General features: G+C 42.8%; 1 protein-coding gene across 8 annotated transcripts in view; it reads left to right on the forward strand.

Moving 5' to 3' along the window:
* SYTL2 (synaptotagmin like 2) overlaps nt 1-27208 on the forward strand; it is a 136155-nt gene that overhangs the window by 51028 nt on the left and 57919 nt on the right. For 7 of the 8 annotated variants that reach the window (XM_030331753.2, XM_030331752.1, XM_030331755.1 and 4 more), the window contains exon 2: nt 16662-17166. In XM_030331753.2, coding sequence (XP_030187613.1) covers nt 17054-17166 — 113 coding nt within the window. In that variant the 5' untranslated portion in view covers nt 16662-17053. Of the gene's footprint in view, nt 1-11764; nt 11859-16661; nt 17167-27208 lie in introns of those variants that run through there. The other variant, XM_030331754.1, reaches the window with a different exon arrangement.

Here is a 27208-nt window from a genome sequence, read left to right on the forward strand (position 1 = left end):
CCAAGCTATCAGCACAGAGCCTGATGCGGGGCTTGAACTCATGAACTGCAAGATCATGACCTGAGCCAAAGTCAGACCCTTAACCAACTGAGCCACCCAGGTGGCCCAAAAAATGTTTAGTTTTTAAAAGGCATTTGCACTGGGCAGCAGAATCACTTTTTTTCCTCCAGTCAGTTTCCTCTGCATCTCCTTCTCCTTCAGCTAGCTTGGTAGTGGTGTTGAAATTCCTTCTGGCTGTTTGCTTTTATGCCCATGAGGAAAAAAATTATACAATTGGAAGATACCTGAGTGATCAGAGAGCACATGCCTCATTTTACAGGTGAGGGCCCTCAGAGAGGTGAGAGACACCAAAGGGTTTCAGTCATTTGTGGCAGAACAGGGACCAGAACCCTTGTCTTTGGCTGCTCCTCCAGGCAGGGCACAGGCTGACCTCATCTAACAAAGTGTATCATCTTTTGTCTTTGGCTAGTACTGTAAAGCTCTTTCCCTGATCAGTGCAAGAATTTGCATTGTTCATGAGGCTTTAGGAAAATAGATTTGCTGGTGCTGCCACATCACACTCCCTGCCTGCTCTCTATATGTGCTGCTAAATTGGGATCACATAAAGAATAAAAAGTCCCTTTGTAACTGGTTGCTTTACACAACAAGGTTAACAGCATTGTGTACTGCAAAGCTCAGTGCTTTGTGTGTACTGGGGTTTGAGGGAAACCTCAGCTCTTCTTTGCATCCTTGGGCTCCTTCTCAGGGCCCTTGCCCTTCCTTTCTTCACCTTTACCAGAGCTCTTCCTGTGTGTTGGACATAACTCAAACTTGGCAGACCTGGGTTCAAATCCCTGTGTGGCTTACAGGCAATATGGGTACAGGCAGATCCCTTAACCTCCATGAAATTCACTTTCCTCGTCTGGAAAACACAGATAAAGTCGCCTACTTTGCTGGTTTCCTTATGTTGTACATATCATGTGTATAAAGATGGAAGGAGGTATTGAAGGAAGATAAAATGTCTATTTCTTCTACTCTTCCATCAAGCCCAACTCCTACCTTTTAATGGTATTAACTTAGTTTTTAAATCTTCTGTAATACAGGCACATATGCATGCCTTTTAATGTTATTAGTGGTTAATAAGACATTTTACTTTTCTATACAAGATCACATTCTTTCTTGCTGCTTTTCATCTGATTTTCCAGGGTTTGGCTGAGAATTTTCAGAAAGATTAGTATATAATATATCCCTTTTGGAAATTTTCCTTCCTCTTGGTAAAAAAAACAAAACAAAACAAAACAAAAAACACCACCAAAACCAAAACCCACCAAGTTGCACATCATTTCTAAATTTGAATCTCCTTTAAAAAAAATGTGGTTCAGCTGGTTAAAAGAGAGGTTTCTCAGGGAAAATGTAATGTATATTTTTAAGCTCTGCAAAGATTATGTTACAATTCCAAACAGCTGTATATATTTTTTCCTAATAAGGCAAAGGTTTGGTAATAGTTTATTTTCTTGCTTTTTGAATAGAGAAAACAATACTTTAAAAAACCCAGTTTCTGAAAATAAGATACAGAGAGGAGGAGACAAACCATAAGAGACTCTTAAATATAGAGAACAAACTTAGGGTTTGGAGGGGTGTTGGGTGGGGGGATGGGCTAAATGGGTGATGGGCATTAAGGAGGGCATTTGTTGGGATGAGCACTGGGTGTTCTATGTAAGTGATGAAATACTAAATTCTACTCCTGAAATCATTATTAAATTATATGTTAACTATCTTGGATTTAAATAAAATAAAAATAGAATGTGATACAGTAAAAAGAAAAAAAACACAATTTCTGGTCTTTTGGAATAACACTGTAAAACCATGTGGTACTTTGGTGGAATTTGGTACAGAATCCACAAACATCGAATGGCTGGCACAGGGTTGGATAGTGGGAATATGGAGGAGATGGACATAGAATGTCTATTTTCCAGAGGCACTTAGTCTTGTAAGGGAGCTAGATAAGTAAACAGACAATTGTTATATCATGCAGAGTTCAGCAAGACCACAGAGGCCAAGACTCTAACCCAGCTTCTGAGGAAGGAGCTAGACTCACTTTCCCCGAGGAGCTGACACTGGACTCTGACTTGAAAGATGAGTAGGAGTTTATGAAGCTGGGAAAGAGCATTATTGTCTGAAGACATGGAAGCATCAGAGGTAAATTTAAGGAACATCAAGGCATGGGGTAGGGGAAAATGGAGAGGAAGTAGGGGGCAGATCTGTAGGGGCCCATGTAACACTGAAGGGGCCCAGGTCTTATGCCAGGAGAAGACCTTAGAGGTCAGTCTACCATTTGATTTCACAAAATAGGAAACTGGTGCCAAGGAAGGGGGAGTGTCTTACTCATGGCCACAGAGGTAGTTAGTGGCTGATAGTGTTCATCTTTAAACAGACTCAGTGGTGCCTGGGGAGTAGGTCAGAGGGAGCCTTCGCAATGAAATTTCAATGTTGACCTTGTGAAGCAGATTCTCATAGGAACGTTTGGCCAAGGATTTATCATGGGGACTGCATGGTTTGGGCTAATGACCCCAGCATGCCTTTTTGCATATTATGTCCTTTAAAGGAAAGGCCATCACTAGCTAGAAATGCTCTTTGGCTATTTTTAGGCTGTGTGGTAGGGGGAATTAGTGGAATTCCTAAGGTCAGCTCCAGCTGTTTTTCTCCAAAAGACCAGCTGAATTTTTCATGAGATTTGCTCATTAGAGCTTTTACCCTTTTGTGAGGCATTGTACTGGGTCTGAGTCAGGCTGTTCTGGAAAATAAATAAAGGGACTAGAGTTGGGGAAAACTAAACTGGGATTAAGATAGTTGCTGTCGTTTTTAATGTTAAGTGCTGTCTTAGATGAGGTTGGTCATCTCACACGCATTGTCAATCACAGCTAAGGTCCTTTGGGATTACAGCAAGTACTTTGAAGGATTGTTGGATTTTGAAGATTTAGGGATGTCATATATGTAAAGAGTCTGGCATGATGTCTGGGCAGAGGTGGTGCTAATTACATGATAGTTACACTAAATAGCACCTTTCATTCAGTAATATCACCTCCAAACACTTCATAGATGTCAAGACAGATGTTCCTTAAGATTCCTGTGAGGGGAGCTTGCCTGTGGTTATTTGACATCTACAGTTACAATGCTACTGTCTGGGCAGGTGAAGTGTCTATATGAAAGCATTCTTCATTTCTTCTAGAATGTACTATGCATCTTTCCTCTTATCTAGTCTCCTGGGTATCTGGTAGAGTTCATGCTGTGTTAGACACTGAATGGATAAATATGATCGTATAGCATTTTGCAGTTGATAAAATGTCTTTCCATATATGGTATCATTGGCCCCCTGTAGTGATTCAGTGAGGGAGATGGGCAGTGGTTATTCTCAATTTTAGAGACAGGAAACTCAGACTCAGGTAAGTGCTATGTTCATGGTCACTGAGCTATTAAGCAGGTAACTAGATTTCAAATCAGATATTAAATGACTTTAAATCTCATGTTCTTTCCCCTTCATGATGCTGCCAACTAGGCTGAGAAATAAAGGGCCAAGTTTCCCCTCCACAAAAGTGGTTTAAGGAATACCTTTAAAGGAACGTGATTCTGTTACATACCTAACTGAGGAATGAAGGAGAATCTCCAGCTTGAGATACCTAAACGTGATGGAGTAAAAGTGAACACTGTCCCACTAGCTCTGGAACAACAGTTGTTTTCTGAGCTAGAATTCAAGGACATTAGAATAACAATATATAACTTATGCTAGTGAAAACAATGCTCATTGAGTATTGTTAGTGGGGGGTGAATAGTGGTTTAGAGGCATTAACTAAAGAGAGTGGGTCTTGCAAAGTTGCCAAAGTTGCCGTCTTAAAAGGCTAACACTGATGATCAGAAAGAGAACCAGTGTACTGGTTTCCTTTAAAATGGAGAAAAAATGAGGCCATCCTTAGTATCTATGGAACAGGAAGACTGCAGAGATGCTCCTAACACTTTGTTGACTTACTCAGTATTTAAGTTTTTTCACTGCTACATGCAAGATACTATGTGGCTACGAAAATGAAGTGGACATACATCCTTCCATTAAAGAGTCTAGAAGTAGGGGGACACCTGGGTGGCTCAGTCGGTTGAATGTCCAACTTCAGCTCAGGTCATGATCTCGCAGTTTGTGAGTTTGAGCCCGACGTTGGGCTCTGTGCTGACAGCTTGGAGCCTGGAGTCTGCTTCAGATTCTGTGTCTCCCTCTATCTCTGCTCCTCCCCTGTTCATGCTCTGTCTCTCTCAAAAATAAAAACATTAAAAAATTTTAAAAAGAATCTAGAAGTAGGGATTTGACATGTGTATAAATTACTATAATGTTGATGTAATTATTGCATACTTATTGTTCTGGGCACCTAAATATGAATTTTAATCTTCCCAATGACCCAGTGAGATAGATATGATGTCCATTTTACAGATGAGAAACCTGAGGTTCAGAGAAATTAAGTACCTTGCACAAGAGGGTCACATTGTACCTAGGTCTGTCTGACTCTAGAGCCTATGCTCTTTCCAACTTCAGAGAGAGATGTACACGTAAGTGCCATGAGGGCTCAGTGAAAGAAGTACCTTATCACCAGCTTGTGGAAGGGGTATTTGTGAGGTGGAAGGGAGCTGCAGGAGCAGCTTCATGGAGGAGGTGTCTGTCATTGAGGGTGGGACTTGGATGAGGGGTAAGGTTTGCATGTGTGCAGATAGAAGGGAATGACATTCTGGGTGGAGAGAACAGCAGAAACAGAGGTCTGATGATGATGGTGTCATGGTGCTATTGAGAAGTGCTTTGGCTGGAATTCATGAGGTAGGAAAAGCTCCATGTGAAATTAGGTTGATAGGGAGCTGGGAATGAGAAGGAATGTTGACTTACTCTCCCATCAGGGAAGAGCTGAGGAAAGTTTTTAAATCGAGGTATGGCATGCTTAGAGTGGGGCTCTGGACTATGAATCTAGCTAGATTGTGTATGATAGAAGGAAGTGAGGGAGAACCAGGAAGGAGAGGAGCCATGTTCAAGAGACCATTACAGCCTTCTCAATGAGTGGTAGAGAAGGAGAGAAAGGGTTGATCCAGAGGGAGATTGCATAGGTTCAGTCACCTGTACCTGGCAGTTGGTTGGCTGGAGGGCCTGGGGAGGAAAGTGTCACCAGAGTAGTGTTTATGATGATGAACACAGTCAACAGAGTCTCAGGCAACAAACTGGGGATTCAGAGATGAATAAGGACACCATCTGTCCTCACACTATGTGTCAGTTCTCTGTTACTGCCATAACAAATCACCACAAATTTAGTGGATTGAAACAACACAAATTTATTGTCTTATAGTCAATAAGACAGACTGGAGGTCAGAAGTCTGCAATGGGTCTTCCAGGGCAAAAATCAAGGAGTTGGCAGAGTGGAGTTCCTGCTGGAGGCTCTAGGGGAGACTCTGTTTCCTTGCCTTTTCTGGCTCTCAGAGGCTGATTTTTTGTTTCTTGGCTCATGGCCCCTTCCTCCACTCTCAAAGTATATCACTCCAACCTGTCTTCATTCTCACAGCTGCTCTCTTTCCTTCTGACCATCCTGCTTCCTCCTCACAAGGACCTTGTAATTTCTCTGGGCCTACTTAGATAATTCAGGATAATCTCCCTACCATAAGATCCTTCACTTAAACACATCCATGAAGTCCTTTTCCATGTACCATATTCATAAGTTCCAGGAAGTAGGATGTGAACATCTTTGGAGGACCATGATTTTGCCAACCACAGAGAGTTAATAAATACATTCATGGAAGATAACTTGTCACAGTTTTTCTGCCCCACTCTTGTGACTTTTCTAGGCTTTTTCACTATGCTGCTGTCTTGATTTTTCCTTCTAATCTCTTTTTTTTCTTCCCTTTATTCAGTAAATGAGGCACCTGTTGTGTGCCAGGCACCATGCTAGGTGCTGAGGCCCAAGGATGCCTAAGCGCCTCTTTGCCCACCATCAGAGGAAGCAGAATTAGATGAGGGATGTTGGTGTTGACCCAGAGACCAAGATATTAGACTCCTGACTTTTGATTTTTCAAAGCTGAAGTCCAGGCCTAAGATGAGAAGATTTAGAAGAATTTTTGGTAATTTGAAAATGAGATCCTCCCACCTTCTTTCTCTATTGCCAAACCCCCATACCAAATTTAGAAGATTTTTTTTTATCTCCTCAAAGTCCAGGGGGGTATGGCTTGTGGAAACCAAGAATTTGACTCCTTAAAATGGGGTGGGAGGTTAGAAGATGGGCGACAGTCTAATGAGGAAAAGAGAAAAACAGCAGCGATAACACTCTGACCTCAAGGTAGCATGGAAAGGTGATTGAGTTGGTAAAATGTGGAGATTTATTGTCAACAGGTATTTATGGATCACTTACTGTGTCCCAGACCACTTAACTTACAGTCTAATGACATCCTCACAGTGACCCTGGAAGGTTCGTCTTGCTGCCCGCATGGTACGGGTTGAACAATATACAGAATCTTCAGGGAGCTTCCAAGGAATGAATAAAGATCAGTACCCTTCCAGTCATTTTTTGATGCACAATCCAGTGTTTTCCATTCCATCACAACACCCTAATAAATGGATGTGGTAGGCATTATTCACCTGTATCAGTTTTAAAATGAGTGTCTCTGTAGAGATGGAAAGGAGCAAGGAAGACTTTGCACATAGTGGGACTTTATGTATCTTTGATGGGATAATTAATGGCCTGAGCAGAGGGATTTGGACAGATTCTGGGACTGGGGTGAGGGAGATGAGGCCCCCAGGGCACAGAATCTATGGACACAAGGTTATGCAAGTACTGACACTGGATTTGTGGCACCCTGAGTGAAAATGAGGGTCTTCTTACATTTTGTGCCCTAGGTGCCTCACTGATAAGGAGGCCTCACTGTTGGGGGGCTTCAGGGGCAGAGTGCTGTGCTCACACAGCTTGCCTCCTTGAATTTTGTGCCCTGGGCATCTTGCTTGCCTCACCCCGAGGTCTTAGATTTGAGCAGGGGCCAGAGAGAAAAGAGGACCAGTTAGTTCAAGGGTCTCATCACTGGCTGCACATTACAATCACCTGGGCAGCCAGGGTCTGACCCCAGACAAGTTACATCAGTGTTACGGAGGTTGGAGGAGGAAGAGACCTGGACATGGTTAATATTTTTTTTAAAGCTTTTCAGGTCGATGCTGATGTGCAGCCAGATTTGGAAACCCCTGAGTAGTATGGTTGGAAAGGGTCCCTCATTCCCAAGGAGGAATGTACATGATTGTACAAAAGTGGGGCTTTATGTAGTCTTTTTAAAGTCTGAGTTGGTGATTTGCTACAGTTCAGTTAACTTTAGGATCCTGGTTTAATTCCAGCTGGTTAATAAATCACCTGGTTGCTGCACTCCCTTCCTCTGAATTTGAAACCTAGAAAAGAATTAAATCTAGAACTCACCTGTAATGCCTGCTGTTATCAATGTGCTGGCTTCAGGGGTGTTCTGAAATGTAGTTCAATCCACGTAGTAGTTCATTTGCAAATTCTTATTTAGGTTGAAGATGCACATGTCCTGGAAGATAAAGAAGGCCTCTTCTGGGCGACCCAGCTCTCACAGTAGGGAGCTGTGTGTCCTTAGGCAGTTGTTCTAGGTGACCTTAGTCAGTTGCATCTCAGCTTCCTCATCTGCACAAAAAACTAGTTATGACTATGATTCCGCTATTACTCCCTTTGTTGGGCTTGCTTTTGTTACAGCTGGAAAACAATTGATGTACATATGAACATGTTTAACTTTGACTAAACGCTTTGCTCTTTAACCAGTCACCATCTGTTTCTAATCCGTCGGGAATCCTTCATAGCTGTGATTCCCAGACCTGGCCAAACATCTGGCATCATGTGGAAACATTTTATAAAATGCAGATTCCTGGGCCCCAGCCCTGAAGATTTTGATTCAGTAGGTCTTGAGCAAACTCTGGGAATCTGCTACTCAGCAGCCACGTTTAGATATAAGCAATGATGGGGCGCCTGGGTGGCTCAGTTGGTTGAGCGTCTGACTTCGGCTCAGGTCATGATCTTGTGGTGTGTGGGTTTGAGCCCCATGTCGGGCTCTGTGCTGACAGCTCAGAGCCTGGGGCCTGCTTTGGATTCTGTGTCTCCCTCTCTCTCTGCCCTTCCCCTGCTCATGCTCTGTCTCTCTCTGTCAAAAATAAATAAACATTCAAAAAATTTTAGATATAAGCAATGATGACTTTAATTATAACGATAGAAGTCCCAATTTAGTTGTGACTATAGAGCTTAAAGTTGACAGAGATTGTATTTCTTCCTTAATAAGTGCCCTGGTTAAGAGTTTTAAAGCATCCTGCTCTTCTGCTTTGTAGGAATTCTTGGACTTGTTCAACATCTGTCCTCCTTTCCAGAATATAAACTCTCTGAGGGCAGGGACTGAGTATACTATAGAACTTTTGGAACATACAGATTCCTCTTCCTAAACTGTTATCTGGGCCTGTGGTGGATACTGCCATTACAAAGGGAAAGGAAGTTTCTCTCTGGCATTTTGAACTTAGACAAGGGTCCTGGTGCTTTCCAAGCTGGATAGTCAACAAAAACCCATGGTCTGTGCAATGTCAGGTGAACCTTGTTCTACTGTGTCTTAAAGCTCCTTGTTGATACGTTGTCAATGGCAAATCACCCTTTTGTCGATTGTCATCCTTTTTTTTTTAATATTTCAGTTTTTGGCCCAAGTATAAAATTTAAAATGAATTTCAGCTGCCCATTTCCCCAGCTCCTTTCTTTCTTCGCTGTTTTCATCTTTTGGAATCCTGATATGCCAAGAAAATACAGATTAAAAGAGTGGTTCTGGCACATTTATCAAGACTGGAAAATGTGAAAAATTCAGTTTCAAATTTCCCTTCTTTGGCATTTCAGGCCCTGTGTGGTCTGACCCTGGGTACTGTTTCCCCATTCGTACCCTATACTCTGGTTACCAGCCTTCTTTTTGAATCCCTTCGTGGTTTCACAGCTCAGTACACTGGCCCAGAATTCCTGTTCCCATCTCTAATTCAGCCTTCAAGGTTCACCTCATGTTATTTGCTTCCTAAATCCCTGGGACCCCCATACTTGGTTTGTGCCTCCTTTATTCATTCTTCACATAGTACTTGCCTGAGGGTTAGTTGTGTGTGATATTGCCTTCCTCACATGGCCCAGGATCTTGTGCTCAATTGGGCCTGGATGAAAATATTTTGTTCCTGTGGGTACCGTAAGTCCAAACTTGACTAGGAATGGCACATTATCATTAGGTCTGAATGTGAGATTAAAGGGTAGGGGGGAATGTCACATATAAGAAGTCTTTCCTTCTATCTCCTTCATTCTTTTTTTAAAAAATTTTTTAAATGTTTATTTATTTTAGAAAGAGGACAGAGCATGAGTGGGGGGTGGGGGCAGAGAAAGAGGGAAACACAGGATCCAAAGCAGGCTCCAGGCTCTGAGCTGTCAGCACAGAGCCCGATGGTGGACTCAAACTCATGAACCACAAGATTATAACCTGAGCCGAAGTCAGGTGCTTAACTGACTGAGCCACCCAGGCGCCCCTATCTCCTTCATTCTTAATTTGAGGTCATCACATTAGTCATGAGAAATATGAGCTGTCAGTCACATGAGCCTGGGACTGGAGGAGGAGAATGGAGTAGCAAAATGGCTTCTACCTTTGGAATAATCCTCACGAAAGTGAAAGTTTTGTGTCTTGAAGGTGCTTGTTAGTTTTAATTTTTCAGTTGTTCCTCTAAGAAAAAATAAACCTATGATTGGATAACAAACTAACATATTCTTTCTTATTCCATCTTTATCCTTTTTTTGTTCACTTATTTATAGGGTCATGTCATTTATTAATTTTATTTATTCATTCAACTCATATTTTTAAAATGTGTTCATTTTTGAGAAAGAGAGAAAGCTCACATGTGTGTAAGTAGGGGAGGGGGAGTGAGAGAGAGACAGAGAGAGAATAAATATCCCAAGCAGGCTTCACACTCAGAATGGAGTCTGACTTGGGTCTCGATCCCACCACCATGAGATCGTGACCTGAGCTGAAATCAAGAGTCGGACACTCCACCGACTGAGCCACCCAGGTGCCCCTCAAACAGCAACTTAAAAGGAAAACATGTTTCTCCCTGAGTCTCCTTTATTGAGGGGAAGATGAGCTTCCTTCCTTCTCGACTGTTCCTCACATGATGTTGTCTAAGCTTTTCATGATCTTGCTTTACCTACATGGTCCCACTGGATCTCTCTGCCCACCCAGCAAGGCAGGTATTTTCTGCATTGTGCAGATACATTTTGCTCAAGGAGTTAAATAATTTGTCTATAGTCACTCAACCAGAAGGTAATTTGAACCCAGGCCTGGAAGATTCTAAAGCCACTGTTTTTCATCTTTCTCTATATCACCACCCCCCTTATTTTCAGAGATATCACATAGCTAGTCAGGGACAAAGATGAAACTAGACCCCAGGTTTCCTGATTCCCAGTCCCGTTTGGTTTCACCATGCGTTCCTCCTTCTGTACATTCTGTTTCCTTCTTTGTCCCTATGAGCAATGTGCATTGACCCTCAAAGCAGGACATGTTCCTCTATGCACAACTCATAGGAATAGGAAAATGATTGGGCCCTTTGGATCTGTTTTATGGACAGACATGGAAAGGAGCACAAGCACAGGGTAGAGGGAAAAAGGCACCTGTGTCAACAGGTAGTGTTTATAACATGGCCACGAGCCTCTTAGGGTGGTGGAGACCCCAGGAACCAGAAACTTACTAAAAGAACCTACCTTTATGTGTTTAAACTCAATCAGAATGTTTTGTTATAGACTTACATAGAGATGTGTTTATATGAAAAGCAAATTTTGTCCACAGCACTGTCCAGAAACAATGCTACATGAATATTTTCTTGTTTCTGCGTGGTCAGGGCTTTTATCACTCTATTGAAAAGACTCAAATTACTCAACTTAATATGTTGCCTAAATTTGACTTCTTGAGGGGAAAGCATAATTCATTGCCTTATGACTGGTTCAAAGTTACTGCTCAAAAAATTTGATTTGAAGCGTGCCTGAGTGGCTCAGTCGGTTAGGCATCCGACTTTTGCTCAAGTGATGATCTCACGGTTCCTGAGTTCAAGCCTCGTGTCAGGCTCTGTGCCTGCTTGGGATTCTCTCTCCCTTTCTCTCTCTCTCTCTCTCTCTCTCTCTCTCTCCCTCTCCCTCTCTTCCCTCTCTCCCTCTATCCCTCCCCTGCTTACCTGCTCCCTTTCTCTCTCTCAAAATAAATAAATAAACTTAAAAATATATAATTGCTGTGTGAAAGGGAGAGTGAGCTGAGGGGGCCAGGGGAAATTGGAGGCAAAGGGTGAAAATTAGGGGCAAGTTCAACCATAGTTCAAACTAAGCCTGAAAATTGGAGCAACCCCATAGGGGAATTAGGGCTTTGGGCATGCATGGTGCCCTGGTGGGGTGGCCTGCAGGTCTGATGACACCAGTTTGGTATGCAGGGGGGAGATTGTTGCAGTGGGTGGGAGGTGATCAAGTGTTCTCTAATTGTCCCACTTCACTTGTTCATTCCTAGGCATCTTCTGAACCATCTGTGGATTATTCCATTTATTCCTTGATGCCACTATGATCTAGGAAGTTTACAAAACATTTGGTTTTATGTATAATGGTTTGTCACTGCTGGGGGTGAGTCCCTTAATTGATCAGGGCTGTCCAGCACTATTTTTCCTAACCCCACTGTATTGATTCCTACTCTCCTTCTGCCTCCCAGATTTTTCTTTCAAGTCTTCATTCTTGATGTCACAGGACTGTCAGAACAATTTGCTTCTCATCTGAAAACCTCATCATGTAAGTAAGTCACTACTTACTTGAGGTTTCCTCCCCTTCCTTGGGGTCTGCAGGCTTTGGTGCAACAACAGTCATCTGGGGAAGGAAGAGATGGTATATGTGTCTGCCTTTGCAGCAGAGTGTGGTTGGAGAACAAATGCCGTTGATAATCAGGCTTTAACCTGGGTTTGGTCAGGCAGAATGATTGGGATTAGGGCTATAAGTCTAACTCTTCTTCTTGCTGTGATTACCAGCAAGCACCAACTGTTTGGGGTCTTGGTTTCCCTCTCTAGCTTAACTTTGGACACTTGACAAGGAGTAGTGGCTTTTGTAGATGTGGCATAGCAGGGCTGACACATGAAAAACTTGAATTAAGCCCAGTCTGCATTTGGAGCCTGTAAATTTCCCTTTCATGTTGCTGCTCTTTTTTTTTTTTCTTTTAATGTTTGTTTGTTTGTTTGTTTGTTTATTTATTTATTTATTTATTTATTTTTGCTGCTGCTCTTACTCTTGCTCACTCCTTATTTGTTCTCGATGGTGTCCTGCATTTTTATGAGAGCTTCACAGTAATCTCCATAAGAAAGGGAAAGTAAGAATAAATATGCCCATCATACAGATGAGAAAACTGAGACCTGGGGAAGTCATGTAATTTATTTAAACCACACAGTCATGTGAAAGACCTAGAGCTTGAAAGCTGTGAATAATATGGACTGGTTTTTCAATATGGCCCTAGAGCCAGCTTCATGTCAAGGAAGAAGGGGCAGCTCAGTCCTCTTCCATTTGTATTTATGTGTTGAGTATGTGAGTGCCTCGTGGATGCAAGGAACAGTGGCAGGTGCTAGGGACACAAAGCACTCAGATGCCCAGGCCTTGCTCATAAACTAGTGGAGGAAAAACATGAGCGGATAGGGATCCCAGATGGTGTGATAGATATCCTGACTCAGGAAGTCAGGTGCTATTGTAGCCCACAAGAGGGATGCCTAACCTGGCCTTGAGAGGTTAGGGAAGGCTTCTGTGCAATAAGTGACATCTAACTTGAGACGCAAATGTATTAGCTCACGAAAGGTATTCCCGGAGGAAGGAACAGCATATTCAAAGGGGGCAAAAGTTGTGTGGCAATGGCCTAAGGAAGAAAGCTGGTGCTAGTTCATGTGGGGCCCACAGGCCACGGTGGGGAGTTTGAGCATTAGCCCAGGGGCAATGGGAAGTTGTGAAGGGTTTTAAACCTGGCCATATGGCTTAGTCACATGTGACTTAGAAAAGTCACTCGGCAGAATGACGAGGGTGGGTGGGAGGGAGGCCGAAGCTAAGGAAGACTTTATGCCTCACCCTGGGAGCTACTCCTGTGAACACATAGGGAATCCCTGTTGTTGGATTTCATCCCTCCCAATTTGCCCCCATTGCACTGAAGTTGCCCCCATTGCTGACTGCCAGCTGAGGGCCAGTGATTTTTTTTTTATGCTTAAGCAGAGAATGAGAGTCCACATTCAGACAGAAGAGTTTTGTTCTGCTTCCCAGTTTGAAGAATCTGTGGCTGGGAGAATTAAGGAGAGTTCAGTGTCGGGGCAGCTTAATCTGACAAAGCTGTTGACAGCTACCAGCCCCACCACACACAGGCTTGGTGGCCAACACCTCTCTGAGCCTTACTCTCCTCATCTAAACACACAGATCCCAAACCACCAGCCTCAGATCTTTGTGGGGATCCAATGAGATGATATATGTCAAGTGCCAGGTGTTTACGGGTACCCCGTAAGTACTTGCTTCTCCTTCTTTCTGCCTTTCCTCAGTGCTGCTCCATCTCAGAGTGAAAGCCAGAAGTCATACAGTGCTAATGCAAAGCCGAATACAGTCCGATATACTTCCTTTCTGACCTTCCCCATCCTGTCCTCCTCTTGGCACACTCTGGTGTCCTGGCACCAGCTTCCTTGTTCTCTGAACACTCCAGACACACTGCCACCTCAGGAGCCTCTGCTACCAGCGTGGCTTGTTTCCTCGCCTCTGTCAAGTTTTTGTTCAGATGCCATCTTCTCAGCAAGACCAACCTTAATCACTCTCTTTAAAACTCCAGCTCCCCCCTTCCCTTCTCTGCTATCACCTTGTTACATAATTTAATTACCTAGGCCTTTTTCGTTTTATCGTTGTCTCCTCTAAGTGCCATGTAAGTTCCACGGGACACGAAGTTTTTGTCTGTCTTACTTATTGCTCTATTTAGTGCCAGACACATAATAGGCTCTCAATAAGTGTTTGTTGAATGAATGAATTAAATGCTTGATTAGCTCCCATGGTAGAGACCATCCAGAGTACTGGGAATTGAGAAAGCACCTGGCATTGAAGAGTCTTGATTGCCATCCAAGAGCTTTAATGCCGTCTTACCCAGTTAGGAGTCGAAGGTTCCAGCCCTTCACTCCTTTGTCTGTGAAATGAAGACTTTGCTCTTTGTCTCACTAACAGTCCATTCTTAGGAAAAACCTTTAACCCTTAGAAGCTCTTACACAGAAGCACTGGTTAGCTTGTACATGAAGGTGTGGAAACCAGCATTTCCTCCTTTAGCAACGCTGCCAATTACCACTGTTGGACAACCTGAGTTGTTTTTCTCCTTTGTCCTCTTCCTGTCCCCCACTTATTGATTTAAAAACAGTCTCTCATCAAACCATATGGCAGTGTTCATGGTTCTCAGAATGTGGCATGAATTCATTTCCTTGGTAGCCTGTGAGATCTAAGGAAGTTCCTATGCATGAAAGAAGCTATTCTGCATGAAAGGATAGCCATCCCCTGGCAAACTTGTATTTTTTGGATTAGGTTCATTCATTTACTTATTCACATTCAGAGATTCACAGTCAAATGGGAATGGCTGAAGGAAGACACATAGTTACAACAGTGAAAGTGTATATATGGAGAAGAAAGTTTTTGTATTAGTTAGGCTCCTGCTACAGAAGTGTTCTAGAACAACACCACACTTGAGTGGCTTCCAACAACAAATATTTATTTCTTCCCATATGGCCAGGTCAGCTGGGGTGGCCTTAACGTGGGTCAGGTTCTAGTTTGTCCCAATACCTCCTTTTCTGGGACCCAGACTGAAAGGGCAGTAGCTTACCTGTGGCAGCTCTTCTTGTAGCCCATGGCAGGACTGTAAAAAGCCAAGACAAACCACATGAACATCTACAGTCAGGCTTGTCTGGCATTTGTAACATTCCATGGACCAAAGTCACAGGTCAAGCCCAACATTAGGAAGGTAGGGATGAATACTCTGCTTACTCTAATGGCAACCATGGTTGCATGGCTATTTCAGGGAGGGAGTGAAGAGTTAGGAGCCATAAGTGAATCTACTTTTAACTCTAGCTGTGGAAATTAGGGAAGGCTTCCTGGAACTGGTAACTTTCACCCTGAAAGGATGAGTAGTCTCCAAGATGAACAAGTAGGCTCTAACCTGTACAAATGAGTGCAAATTTTAAAAAGAGAGAAGAAAGTAGTGTCTTAATGTTTATTTTTGAGTGGTCACTGTGGGCAATATGAAGAGAGCTACAGGAATTTAAAACAAAGGTCATCAGAGTATATGTCCATGAAGTCCACACCTCATGGGGAAGTTGGGAAGGAAACATAATACAAAAGAGAAAAGGAAACTATATAATCAAGGACACTCTTATTCAGAGGGATAGAACAAAAGTGTGAACTCAGAAAGGAAGCTAGAATGTATTTTCAGTAGCTATTTTTGGTAGAGGATGCAAGATATGTGCTGTTTTCTGTTCACGTTTCACTTAGTCTTTACAACCTCTGAGGGCTGTCCTATGGGCAAGTCAGTGCAGATGAGAAGAAATCTGAGTCGCAGAGTGAGAGCTCGCTTGCTAAAGTGGCAGAAGGGGCGCTTCTCAGCAGTTCTGTTTTGCCAAAGCGAAGAACTTACTCATAAAAAGTACTCAGCCGTGTACGCACTCTATTTTATTCTTCAGTGAGACTTCTTTAAAACTTACTGAACACCTGGTTTTCAGTGTCTACCGTATGTATAGCGCGGTGTTTGTTAAAGGGCCCCAATCCTGAAGTAGGTGGCTTCTGAAATCCCAAACGGCTATGGAATTCTTCGTGTCACCTTCCCATTGCACGTGGGTTTGAATTGCCTCAAAGAAAATAGGATTCTTACCCAGAGTCCTATTTAAAATTCTCATTTTGGATGGGGGGTGGAGGTTGAAATTCTGCATCTCCCTTTCCCCAGTTTATGTACACACACATCACAGGTATTTTCTCCTCAGAAATGAAGAGAGACAAGCTTGGTGAGTTGCTCTAGACTCAGCAAAGTTAGAGGTGGGACTGGGTGAAGAATAACAATTTCCACTCTTGCGCGAAGTACCTTAACCTGATACTAGCTCACTACCTGTCATTACAGAGCACAGATATATTCTGGTGCAACATTCCTACTCATGAAGATGTGAGCATTTGTGAATTTTTACGTCTAGTTTCTTATCCATAATCACTTGACAGCTGATCACGTCTTCCTGGTCTTATGGACCTTGAGCGTGACTTTTTAGCCTAGCATCCCATGAGTTTGTAGAGAGAACCAGCTCCTTTTGGCGACCATTCCTTTGCTCAGTCAGTTGTCAAACGTCGATCGGCATTTTGTGTGCTCTCCATCTTGGCAGTCTGGAATTGAGTTGAAGCATGTTTCATGACCCATTTGCTCAGGAAGCTGGCAGAACTGGTTTCCCTGATCTCAGAGACCATCTCACATGGTCATTTTCTTTCCCCAGGCATGTTTTAAATCTTGTAATAATGAGCAATGCTTGTAGGAACTGCCTCTCACTGTCTGGTGTTTACTGTCTCATGATTCCCCAGGTAGGTGATGCTCGGATCTTGCTGCCTCTCCTCAAGTCGATGATCTGGATGGAAGGAGAATCAGTTGTGTCTAAAACTGGTCCAGAGTGGGAGTGTGAGGAGGAATGCCACCGTAGGAACAAGTGACCTGTCTGGCAAGGAATTCAGCGTCCTTCTGGGAGCCTCTTCTCCACCTTGTCCCACAGGCCACCACTTCCTCACTGAAGAGGGTACGGAGGATTTTGCAATCAGTCACCTAAAACTTTAGCTGAGCCAACACACAAGACTTTTGTTGCAGAACTGAACAAGATATTATTTCACTTAATTTTTGTGTCTTTTAATCATTTGAACTACAGTCATAGTTGTTTTGCTTTGAGAATTGTAAGCCGGATTTGTTGCTATTATCTTTGTGTATGCGTCTCAAAATGATTGACTTGAGCTTCCTGACCGAGGAGGAGCAAGAAGCCATCATGAAAGTTCTGCAGAGGGACGCTGCTCTGAAGAGAGTGGAAGAGGAGAGAGTCAGGTAAGGGGTCAGGAGGTCCTCGGGCATGGGGGAAGGAGGGACAGTCTGTCAGAAGATGGGACACCTCTTTTTCTCAGGCATAAGTGGTAGTTCTGACTTGGAGCCTGAACTTACAGGTTCCAATTTTAGGTTTACTTCCAGGATGGGACTTTTTTCCTTCTTAGTGTCTCTTAATTCCTAATTCCTTAGGACTTTTGCCAGAAATAGTCTTAATAAACTAAACCCCTTTAATTTATTAAATATTGAATTTAAAATGAAGTATATACAAACACATACATACATCTACATCTGTATATTTGAATGTGTGCATGTTTATAGCCACTTTTTAAAAAAAAGGAATCATGGACAAAATTAGAATTTTTTTTTAATTCCTAAGATTTTTAAAAGAAAATAAATTGAGAAGTAGCTCACATTTCTGCATACCTTCAGAAATGTTTGAATTGGTTTCAGCAGCAGTTGAAATTGGCTCTCACTGAGCCAGTTTTTCATTTGTGTCTCACAAGAAGGAATGGCAACTTTGACACACTATTCTTGCTGAAAGGAACCCAAATGTTCCATGTAACCATTCCTACTGCTTTCCACTCACCTGCGGGGTAGATGGAGCATGAGGCCAGGATGTCAAAGATGTGGGCTTGAGCCCAGCTCGAGCCATCTGTCACCTGTGTAACCTTGGGCTTTGAAGACAGTGAAAGGCTTCCCGAGTGTAAGTTAATAGTATTAACTGCATAATCACTGTCCCAGGAGTTCCCCAAAAGGAGCATAAGCCATGTTCTTATTTCCTGGGACACAGGATCATGAATAATGGATTTATTTGAATGATATTTTGACCCTAACTGAATGTGTATGCTTTGTGAACATGCTGAAATTCACTACAAGCACTCCAGAGTATCTGATTATGGCTACTCATAGTAATATCTCACAGACAGACAGTGCTTCACGAAGTAACAAATGACAGTGATGAACAGATTGCAAAGGGCATTTTTCTGAGCCCAAACATTCTTTTGCAGTTGGCAGTGGGTCACGGTGGGATACAACTATGCCTACTTGATGCGTGAGGAAGCTGGCACGGGTTGGGTGACTTGCTCAAGCTCATACAACCCATAGGTGTCAGGATTGAGAGTCACGTTCTGGTCTTTAGGTACTCGTGTACTAACTCCACCTCCCCTCCCTGAGAAGACAATTGCAGACAGGCCATCCTGGCACCTGGCTGTGGTTAAGAGGGCAGCTGTTTTGCCTTGAGGTAGGAAGGGCACAGAGCTGTGATGGTAATAGATACTGGAGTGTGAGAATGGGGTTCTTTACCTGGCATGTGCCTCCCCACAAGTCACCTGTAGTGCTCTGTGCACCTGGAAGGGGCGCTTTTCTCCATTCTCAGCAAGTGAGGTGCTGTGAGCATTTTATGGGGTGGGGGGCAGGGGATTTACACCAATCTTCCCTCAGAGCCTTTTGGTAGCACTGATCCTTTACCCATTACAGTTTATAAAGCCCCTTCATGAATGGTATCCTATGTTTCTTCACAACAACCCTGAGACTTGGCAAGGTAGGACTGTTAAACCCATTTTGAAAATAAGGAGTGAGGGCAACACAGAGAAAATATTAGCTGATTCTGTATTTTTTTTTTAAATCCTTATCTATTTTTGAGAGACAGAGAGAGAGGGAGAGAGTGAGCGAGCGAGCAGGGGAGGGGCAGAGAGAGAGGGAATCACCAAATCTGAAGCAGGCTCTGGGCTCTGAGCTGTCAGCCCAGAGCCCGATGCAGGGCTTGAACTCACGGACCATGAGATCATGACCTGAGCCAAAGTCAGACGCTTAACCGACTGAGCCACCCAGGTACCCCAATATTAGCTGATTCTTTTTTAAATATTTAAAAAAATGTTTGTTTATTTTTGAGACAGAGGCAGTGCATGAGCAGGGAAGGGGTAGAGAGAGAGGGAGACACAGAATCCGAGGCACCAATATTAGCTGATTCTTAAAGCATAGTGGGAATTCCTTTATCCTCTCAGAAGACAAGACAGAGAGACTTGGAAAGAAAGCACTGGAGCAAAGGCTACCCTGGGCCCCTCTTCCTACATCAGGATATGGGGACTGTGAAAACCAGATCGCTGAACACCTTTGACTCTAAATGTTCTTGGCCCCTGGGATTGCAGGCTGCTGAGTCTTCTGCATAGTTGTGTGTTTCTGTGTGAGTGGAGTGGAGGTGTTTCATAGACATCTGCAGTGGCTGATGGAAAAATCCTCAAATACATGCACAGTTCTGTCTGGAGCTGGGCTTGGTAAGGGGTGCGAGCATATCCTCTGGTACCAGCCAGTCTACAGCTGCAGCAACAATGCAATGAGTCCCTTGGTAGTGGTGAGTTTGCAGATGCCCCTTCCATTCGCCATTTCTGAGGGTGCCCCAGCAGCTGCCACTTTTGTAAACTGATAGGAAGAAGTCTTGGGGTGGCAAAAAAATCAAGTGTCAGTCAGGCCTTCTATACCACCACCATTCTGGGGGAGTTTTGAGTTAGACATCAAGCATCTGATGTTGACTTGGCCACAGATAGGTCTAGGACTCTGCTCCTGGGGAGGAGTGATGGTTTACAGCCGGGTGGGGGGCAGAGGGCAGCAGGTGAGCATGAGGCCGATAGTCTGAAGACCCTGGAAGAGGCCCAGCCCATAGCCTGGCCTGCTTCATGTAAAGAGAATCGTGCTGTGGCCCCTTCTTTGATTTAGAGGTAAAGGGACTTGTGGGTATTGGTCTGAGGCTGTTCTGCTTCTGGGCTGGTGGAACTAGATCTCTGGTCTCTGAAAATGCTATTCCATGGGCTTTTGCTTTTCAGCGCCTTTGCTATTCTCCAGCTGTTTGTCTTTGACTCTTCTATCAGCCTTCCATATAGCCTGATAGCTCTGAAAAGGAGCTTTTTTGGTCCATATTGGTTACTTTACAGACAAAGAAGGTAAAGCCCAGAGAGGGGAAGTGACTTGCCCAGGGTCACACAGCTAGTCATTGCCAAAGCTATGGTAAGAAAAGTTCTTGGTCCAGTGCTATTCCCTCTATCCCATGTTGGTATTATTGCCCTTTGCAATTTGTTAAGCACTGTCATTTGTTAATCATTTGTTAATTTGTGAAGCACTGTCTATCTATGAATTATTATTTGTAGCCATAATCAGATACTCTGGAGTGCTTGAAGTGAAGTTCAGTATGTTCATAAAGCATCCGTGTTCAATTGGGGTCAAAATTGTTGGTATTATTCTTTCAGAAGAATAGGGAAGAACTCCCCTGCTTAACCTTGGAGTCAAAACTGACATGAGTTTCAATCCTCTCCTTACCACTAACCAACCATAGTTCATTGGACAAGTTATTTAACCTTTCGGAGCCTTAACCCAGAGACTGGGAATGACCATAATACCAAACTCAAGGGATTAGAGTTGGGATTAAGTAAAATAATTCTTAATCTTCTTAGCTCATGAGAAGTGATGGATACATTTCGATTCCCTTATTCCCCACTCTGCTTTTACCTCTAAAATAGGTCAAAATTCTATGCTTGGTAGTCTGACTCTTCAGGAGCAAATTACTCCTAAAACTCTCAATAATTTAATGCAGTGAAACTTAATTGAGCATCTATTAAGTATAAGGAACTACTCTGGATGATGATATGAAGAGAATTTTAGGGTCATGAAGACATGGTCCCAGCCCTCGAGGAATTGACTTTTGTCCATTTAATCGATTATCAGTTGCACATTAAAAATCTCAGCTTTGTTTCCCTAACATGATTTTGCAGTTTCTGTCCTTCTCCTACTTGGAATGTGGCTTTAGAAACATAAATTATATAATTCTAATAATAACCTCGACAAGACATCACTAGAAAGGCAATGGACTGGAGCACTGTTGCCCAGTAAGACCAGATGCTGCCTCAGAATCCTTTTCAGCATGGCTGTAAGTGAGATTTTGCGTTCAAACTGAAATCTGTTTGCCTTTCCTAATATATCCAGGGGTTCAAATTGTTTACCTCCAAGCTCATTCGAGACATTGTGGATGATTTCACGGATGAGAAAGATGAGTGTCACACAGGGAAAGTGTTCAGTTCTCAAATCCCTGTACCTGGTAGAGCATGGACTTGAACCCAAGGGAACATCCAGTGTGATGTCTCAGGATGCAGCTACAAGATAACAGTTCCAGGTGACTGTTGCCACCACAACTGTGTTTCATGCTGCCTCTCTGCCTACAGCCACAAGTGCTGGGCTCAGTCATTACCATGCATGTATACTCAGCATGCTTCCCTAACTACCAGCTAAGAGCCATTTCACAGACCAGCAGTGAAGCAGACATTAGGATGGATTCTTTTTCTCTCCCTTTTCATTTTAAGAAACACCATCACACATACACATATGTAATTTTAGTCTTTTATGGTTTGGAAACGAGACACTTTAAAGGTGGCGTTTCCTGTGCTTTGCGTCATACTGTCAGCAGGAAACCATTGCCCATGTGCGTCTGTACCCCACCAGCACCACACCCCCACCCCTGTGCATACATAACCACATCTACGGTGATGGGCGTTCTTGCCATAGATAACATCTCAACCGCGACCACATCTTATGATTCTTAGCTGCTCCCCTAAGACCTAGTTTTTTAAGGGAAGGCAGTTGGCATTGAAGAACTGCTTTTCAGGACCTCTGGGGTATTTTCTGTCAGTGCAAAGGGGAAAGGAACCAACATTTGTTAAGGAACTATATTGTACACTGAGCTTCACTTACATTTTCCCCTTTCATCTACATAACAGTATAGCTAAACCTGCTTTACAGTGAGGAAATGAGGTAGAAGAGGTTAAGCGCCAGCAAGATTGAAGCCTTGCTCATCAAACTGCAGAGGCTGTGCTTCCTTCCCTCATGCTGTGCTGCCTCAGCAGATTGTGTGGATTTATGATGTGTCCATGACACAAGGGACACATGTTTCCTCTCATTTTCTGCATGGAGCATTTGCAATTTATTTCATTTTTGCATGTGTTAGTTTTCAGATTCTCTATCAAAGGTTGAATTCCCTTGTAGAAAAAGTGAAGTGTGATGACCATCTTAGCAAAATCATGTTTGGCTTTCTCAGGTAGGATGGAGTAGCAGAAACAGTGTTGGCCAGGAGTCTGGATGGCTTCTGGTCCTGGCTCTGTGTGACCTTGGGCAAACCTTCTAACCTCTCTGGCCTCAGACTACTTTCAAATCACATAGTCTAACTGCCTTGTCCAGAATATACTGAGGAGTTAAAAAAAAAAAAAAAAAGCGCCTGGGAGTGGGCCAGTGGGCCTTTCTGGACAGACTGCTGTTTCTTGTCCAGTTGACTAGATAACATCATGAAAGTCCCGCCTGTGAAGGTAAGCCTTTGCCTAATGATGAATCACTGGAAGCTGGAGTGCGTTGTGTGAATACAAAGGGGAGCAGGGGATCAGCTGAGGGAAATACTGAGGCTGGACTGGAGGGTGTCACTGCTTTTCCAACTTTCCTCTGGAAGCGCTCACACTCTGCAACACAGGAGTTGAGACTGGTGCTTAGGGCTGTAGATTGAATTTTTTATGCACAATTCCAAGCATCTGGCTAATACATGATAGGGGATTAATGAATTAATGAATGAACAAATGAATAGATATGGCCTTCAGCACACAGAGGAGGCAAGATGGCTGTCTTTTACAATTCACTAAATTCTTTGTACATCATGGTGAAATTGTAAGTATTAAATGAGATGATAGGTGATGCATGTTAAGTGCCAAGCATGGGGCCCAGTACAAAACGCATGCTTTATATGTATTAGCCAGAGGAGGGGGGCATGAGGGGCATATTCTGCCTGGAAGGCCAGCAGGACAGTGTGCTTCATGGGCTGAGTGCTTTTCTTCTACCTTCATCTCTGCCCACCAGCCCAGCGGGGTTTAGTGGGCATCTCCTCTATCCTCATCTCTCTGCTAAGCACAATGTGCATGTGTGGAGAGGATGGTAAGCAATGAAAACTGTGATCCGAAAAATTTATCTTTTTCTCATTTCAACTCAATGGTATAAAAATTAGAGAATCAAATGCCATTTTTGTTGGTACAATTAGAGTTGATGAAAAATGAGACATCAACCCGGCTGATAGAGAAGATTTTAATAGCATCATCTAGATGGTGGAATTTTTGTTTAATGATCCTACATCTTTGTAAAACTTGGGATTTAATGTCACATGTATGTATTCATCTATAGGATATTCCAAATGACTAAGATAGAAAAGGAAACTGACTAAACCTAGCAGTGATTATCATGTTAGGAAAGACATAATTGGCACTTAATGAATTTGAAAATTTTCGTACTCTTTTGCCACTTAAGCCACAAACTCACCCCTCGTTCTATAATGTAATGGCTACCAGCCTTTCCAGGGGCAAATGTGTTTGAGTGAGCCTGACTCACACGGTGTATGTTCATTGCACACTGAAAGTTTAGCATGATTAGGGCTTACAGACAGTCATTCAGGCAGGAGCAGAGGAAGAGTTGCACGAGGATGACTACAGAGTACATTTCAGCTGAACAACAAAAATAACTAAATAAATAACCTGAAGAGGAGTTGAGAGTTGTTATGCTATGAGGGTTTGTGGTCTCTTTCAACAGGATGATGGCTGATGCCATATTTCATCATGCTTTTTCCCATTCCCCCAAGAGTGAGATGTCCTGCCTCATCAGGGGAAGTGAACCATACCCGCCACTGCCGTTGTATTGGGTATGGTTCACTTAAGCCCAGCAGTGACAGGATCTCTCTTCTATCTTGCCTGACTCAGACTGGGGTGGCTGCTGAGCATTTATTTGTTCTTTATTCACTCAATTCACAGTTGTTGGGTATCAGCTCTGTGCCAGGCGTGGTGCGAGGTGCTCGCGTTACAAAGGTGATTAAGATGTAGTCCTCACCTACAGGGTGTTTGCAGAGTTCACAGAGTGGTGGGTCAGACAGATGTGCAAATAGATCATTGGAACATGATGTGGTCAGTGCTGTGGGAGCCTGGGGGAAGGGCAAGCTGCTCACATGTGTCTTGGCAATCAGGGAAGGCTTCTCCTGTGAGGTGGTGCATGAGCTGGATCTGAAGGATAAGGACCAATGTATTGCGAAGAGAAGTGAGGAAAGATATCCTGAGAGACTTCACATTTATTGGCCTCTTACCAAGATCTAGGCACTGTTGGGTGCTTTCAGGTAAACACCTCATTTAATCATCTTAGAAGTCCTACAGAGTAGATCTTATTTTCCTTCTCTTTACAAAGAGACTGTAGTGTCAAGGGGTTCAGTAACCTGCCCAGGTAGCATATAGGAAGGGTTAGAACAAGGATTTGGACCTGTTTGGGAGAGTCTAAACCTTGTAATCTTTCTGCCAGGACTTTCTGCTTGTAATGTTTATGGAGATCAGAAAGAGCAGTTTGGGGAATAATAAGAAATCTAGAGTACTGACGAGTAGAGTCTGGAGGTAAATGCTGGAAAATGAATCTGAAAAGGTAGTCTGAAGCCAGGTGGTCAGGGGCCTCATTTGATATTCCTTCACCCCACAAGCACTGAATAAATACCCACCGTTTTCCAGAGATACCAAATAAGGATATATAGAGTACAAGACCTGCTCCTAGGGGCTCACTTTGTAATCAGGGAATGCTAGAAGGACTTCTCTCTTCTGGAATTGAACTCAAACTTGGTCCTTTGGGAGGAGAAGCCAAAAAAGCTCCATCAGTAGCCCATGGAGGATTGTTTGCTTTGCCAAAATCATCAGACAATTGGAAACCATTAGAAATGTTTGATAAGAACCATGACCTCCCTGGTGATTCAAAACCATAAAGTGATGACTGTTTCTGTCAGGGTTTGGTGATGTTTTATCATAACTGGACATGTTTGGGATGGGGTCACTTCTTCCTAGGTAACTGGGAGAGGAGAGAAACTTCCAGCAGAGAGTTGAACTCTTGGGAGGAAGACACTCCAGGCACCCTTGGAGAGAGGACATGCACTTGCTAGAATCCCTCCTGTTTTCTCCACTCCTGGGCATGCCAGTGTGCAACCCTCACACACAGCCCTGCTGCCACCCCCTTGGTGTGGCCATCATACAATGTTCTCTGGCTAAGACCTTTTGATTTGCTACTTAGGAAGGGTGCATATTAGCTTGAATGACAATCATAAACCCTATTGGATTTATGTAGCACATTACCTCCCAAAAGTTCAAAGTCTGCTTAAGGCTTTAATACTTCTTTATTCTGTTGCTCTACTCTGGAGTTTGTGATTCTCATTTTACTGAGATGGGTGGAGAGATGTAGAGATTAAAAGACTTGTCAGGTAGAGGGTCAGCTAGAAAGATGGCAGAGTAGGATGACCCTAAGCCCACCTCATCTCACAGATACAACCAGATTACACTCACATCGGTATAAATAACCCACAAAACAACCCAAAGATGGACAGAACAAACTTCACAATTAAATGGTGGAGAAGAGGCCACAATGAATAAGGTAGGAAGAGTGAAGGCCCAGTTTGGGAGTGAAGTGGATTAGGGCCATCTATGGTGCAGAGGAAGCTGGTGGCACAAAGAAGGGCAGAAAACAGACTTTCCCACAGGGAACCCATAAAATGGAGGATGAATTACCATAATATTTGCCTTTGAAATTGAGAGGACCTGAATATGTGATTTCTTACAAGCAGTGGGACTTAAGGCCTGTAACTTTAAAAAGAGGGGCTTGACTCTGGGATCTTTTCTGACCCCAACACTATGAAACTAGAAATCAACCACAAGAAAAATCTGCAAAGAGCACAGATACTTGGAGGTTAAATAGCATGCTACTAAACAATAAATGAGTCAACCAAGAAATCAAAGAAGAAATAAAAAATTGTATAGAAACAAATGAAAATGAAAACATAATGGTCCAAAATTTTTGAGATTCAGCAAAAGTAGTTCTAAGAGGGAAGTTTACAGCAATATAGGACTACCTCAAGAAGCAAGAAATACCTCAAACAACCTAACCTTACACCTAAAGGGACTAGAAAAAGAAGAACAAATAAAATCCAAATCCAATGAAAGGAAGGAAGTAACAAATATTAGAACAGAAATAAATGGCATAGAAACTAAAAAAACAATAGAACAGGTGAAACTATGAGCTAGTTCTTTGAAAAGATTAACAAAATTGGTAAACCTCTAATTAATAAACCTCTAAAAGAGGACCCAAATAAAATCAACACCACAGAAATACAAACAATTGTAACAAAATATTATGAAAACCTATATGCCAACAAATTGGACAACTTAGAAAATATGGATAAATTCCTAGAAACGAATAACCTACCAAAACTAAAGCAGGAAGAAATAGAAAATTTGAACAGACCAATTACCAGCAATGAAATTGAATCCATAATCAAAAAATCCCCTAAAACAAAAGTCCAGGACCAGACAGCTTCACAGGAAAATTCTCCCGAACACTTAAAGAAGAGTTAATATCTATTCTTCTCAAACAATTCCAAAAAATAGAAGAGAAAGGGAAACTTCCGAATTCATTCAATGAAGCCGGTATCACCCTTACCAGATAGGAACACCACAAAAAAAGAGAACTACAGGCCAATATCTCTCATGAATATACATGTAAAAATCTCAAAAAAATATTAGCAAACTGAATCCAACAATACAAAAATTAAAAAAAGAACTACCCTATGACCCAGCAATAGCACTACTAGGAACTTCTCCAAAGGATACAGGAGTGTTGATTCATAGGGGCACATGTATCCCAATGTTTATAGCAGTGATTTCAACAATAGCCAAATTATGTAAAGAGCCTAAATGTCCATCAACTGATGAACAGATAAAGAAGATGTGGTTTATATATACAATGGAATACTAGTTGGCAATGAAAAAGAATGAAATCCTGCCATCTGCAGCAATGTGGATGGAAGTGGAGGGTATTATGCTAAGTGAAATAAGGCAGGCAGGGAAAGACAGACAGTTCCACTCATATGTGGAACTTGAAAAACTTAATAGAAGACCATGGGGGAAGGGAAGGGGGAAAAATAGTTATAAACAGAAAGGGAGGGAGGCAAACCATAAGA

Source organism: Lynx canadensis, chromosome D1, assembly GCF_007474595.2.
Source record: "Lynx canadensis isolate LIC74 chromosome D1, mLynCan4.pri.v2, whole genome shotgun sequence".
Lineage (NCBI taxonomy): Eukaryota > Metazoa > Chordata > Mammalia > Carnivora > Felidae > Lynx > Lynx canadensis.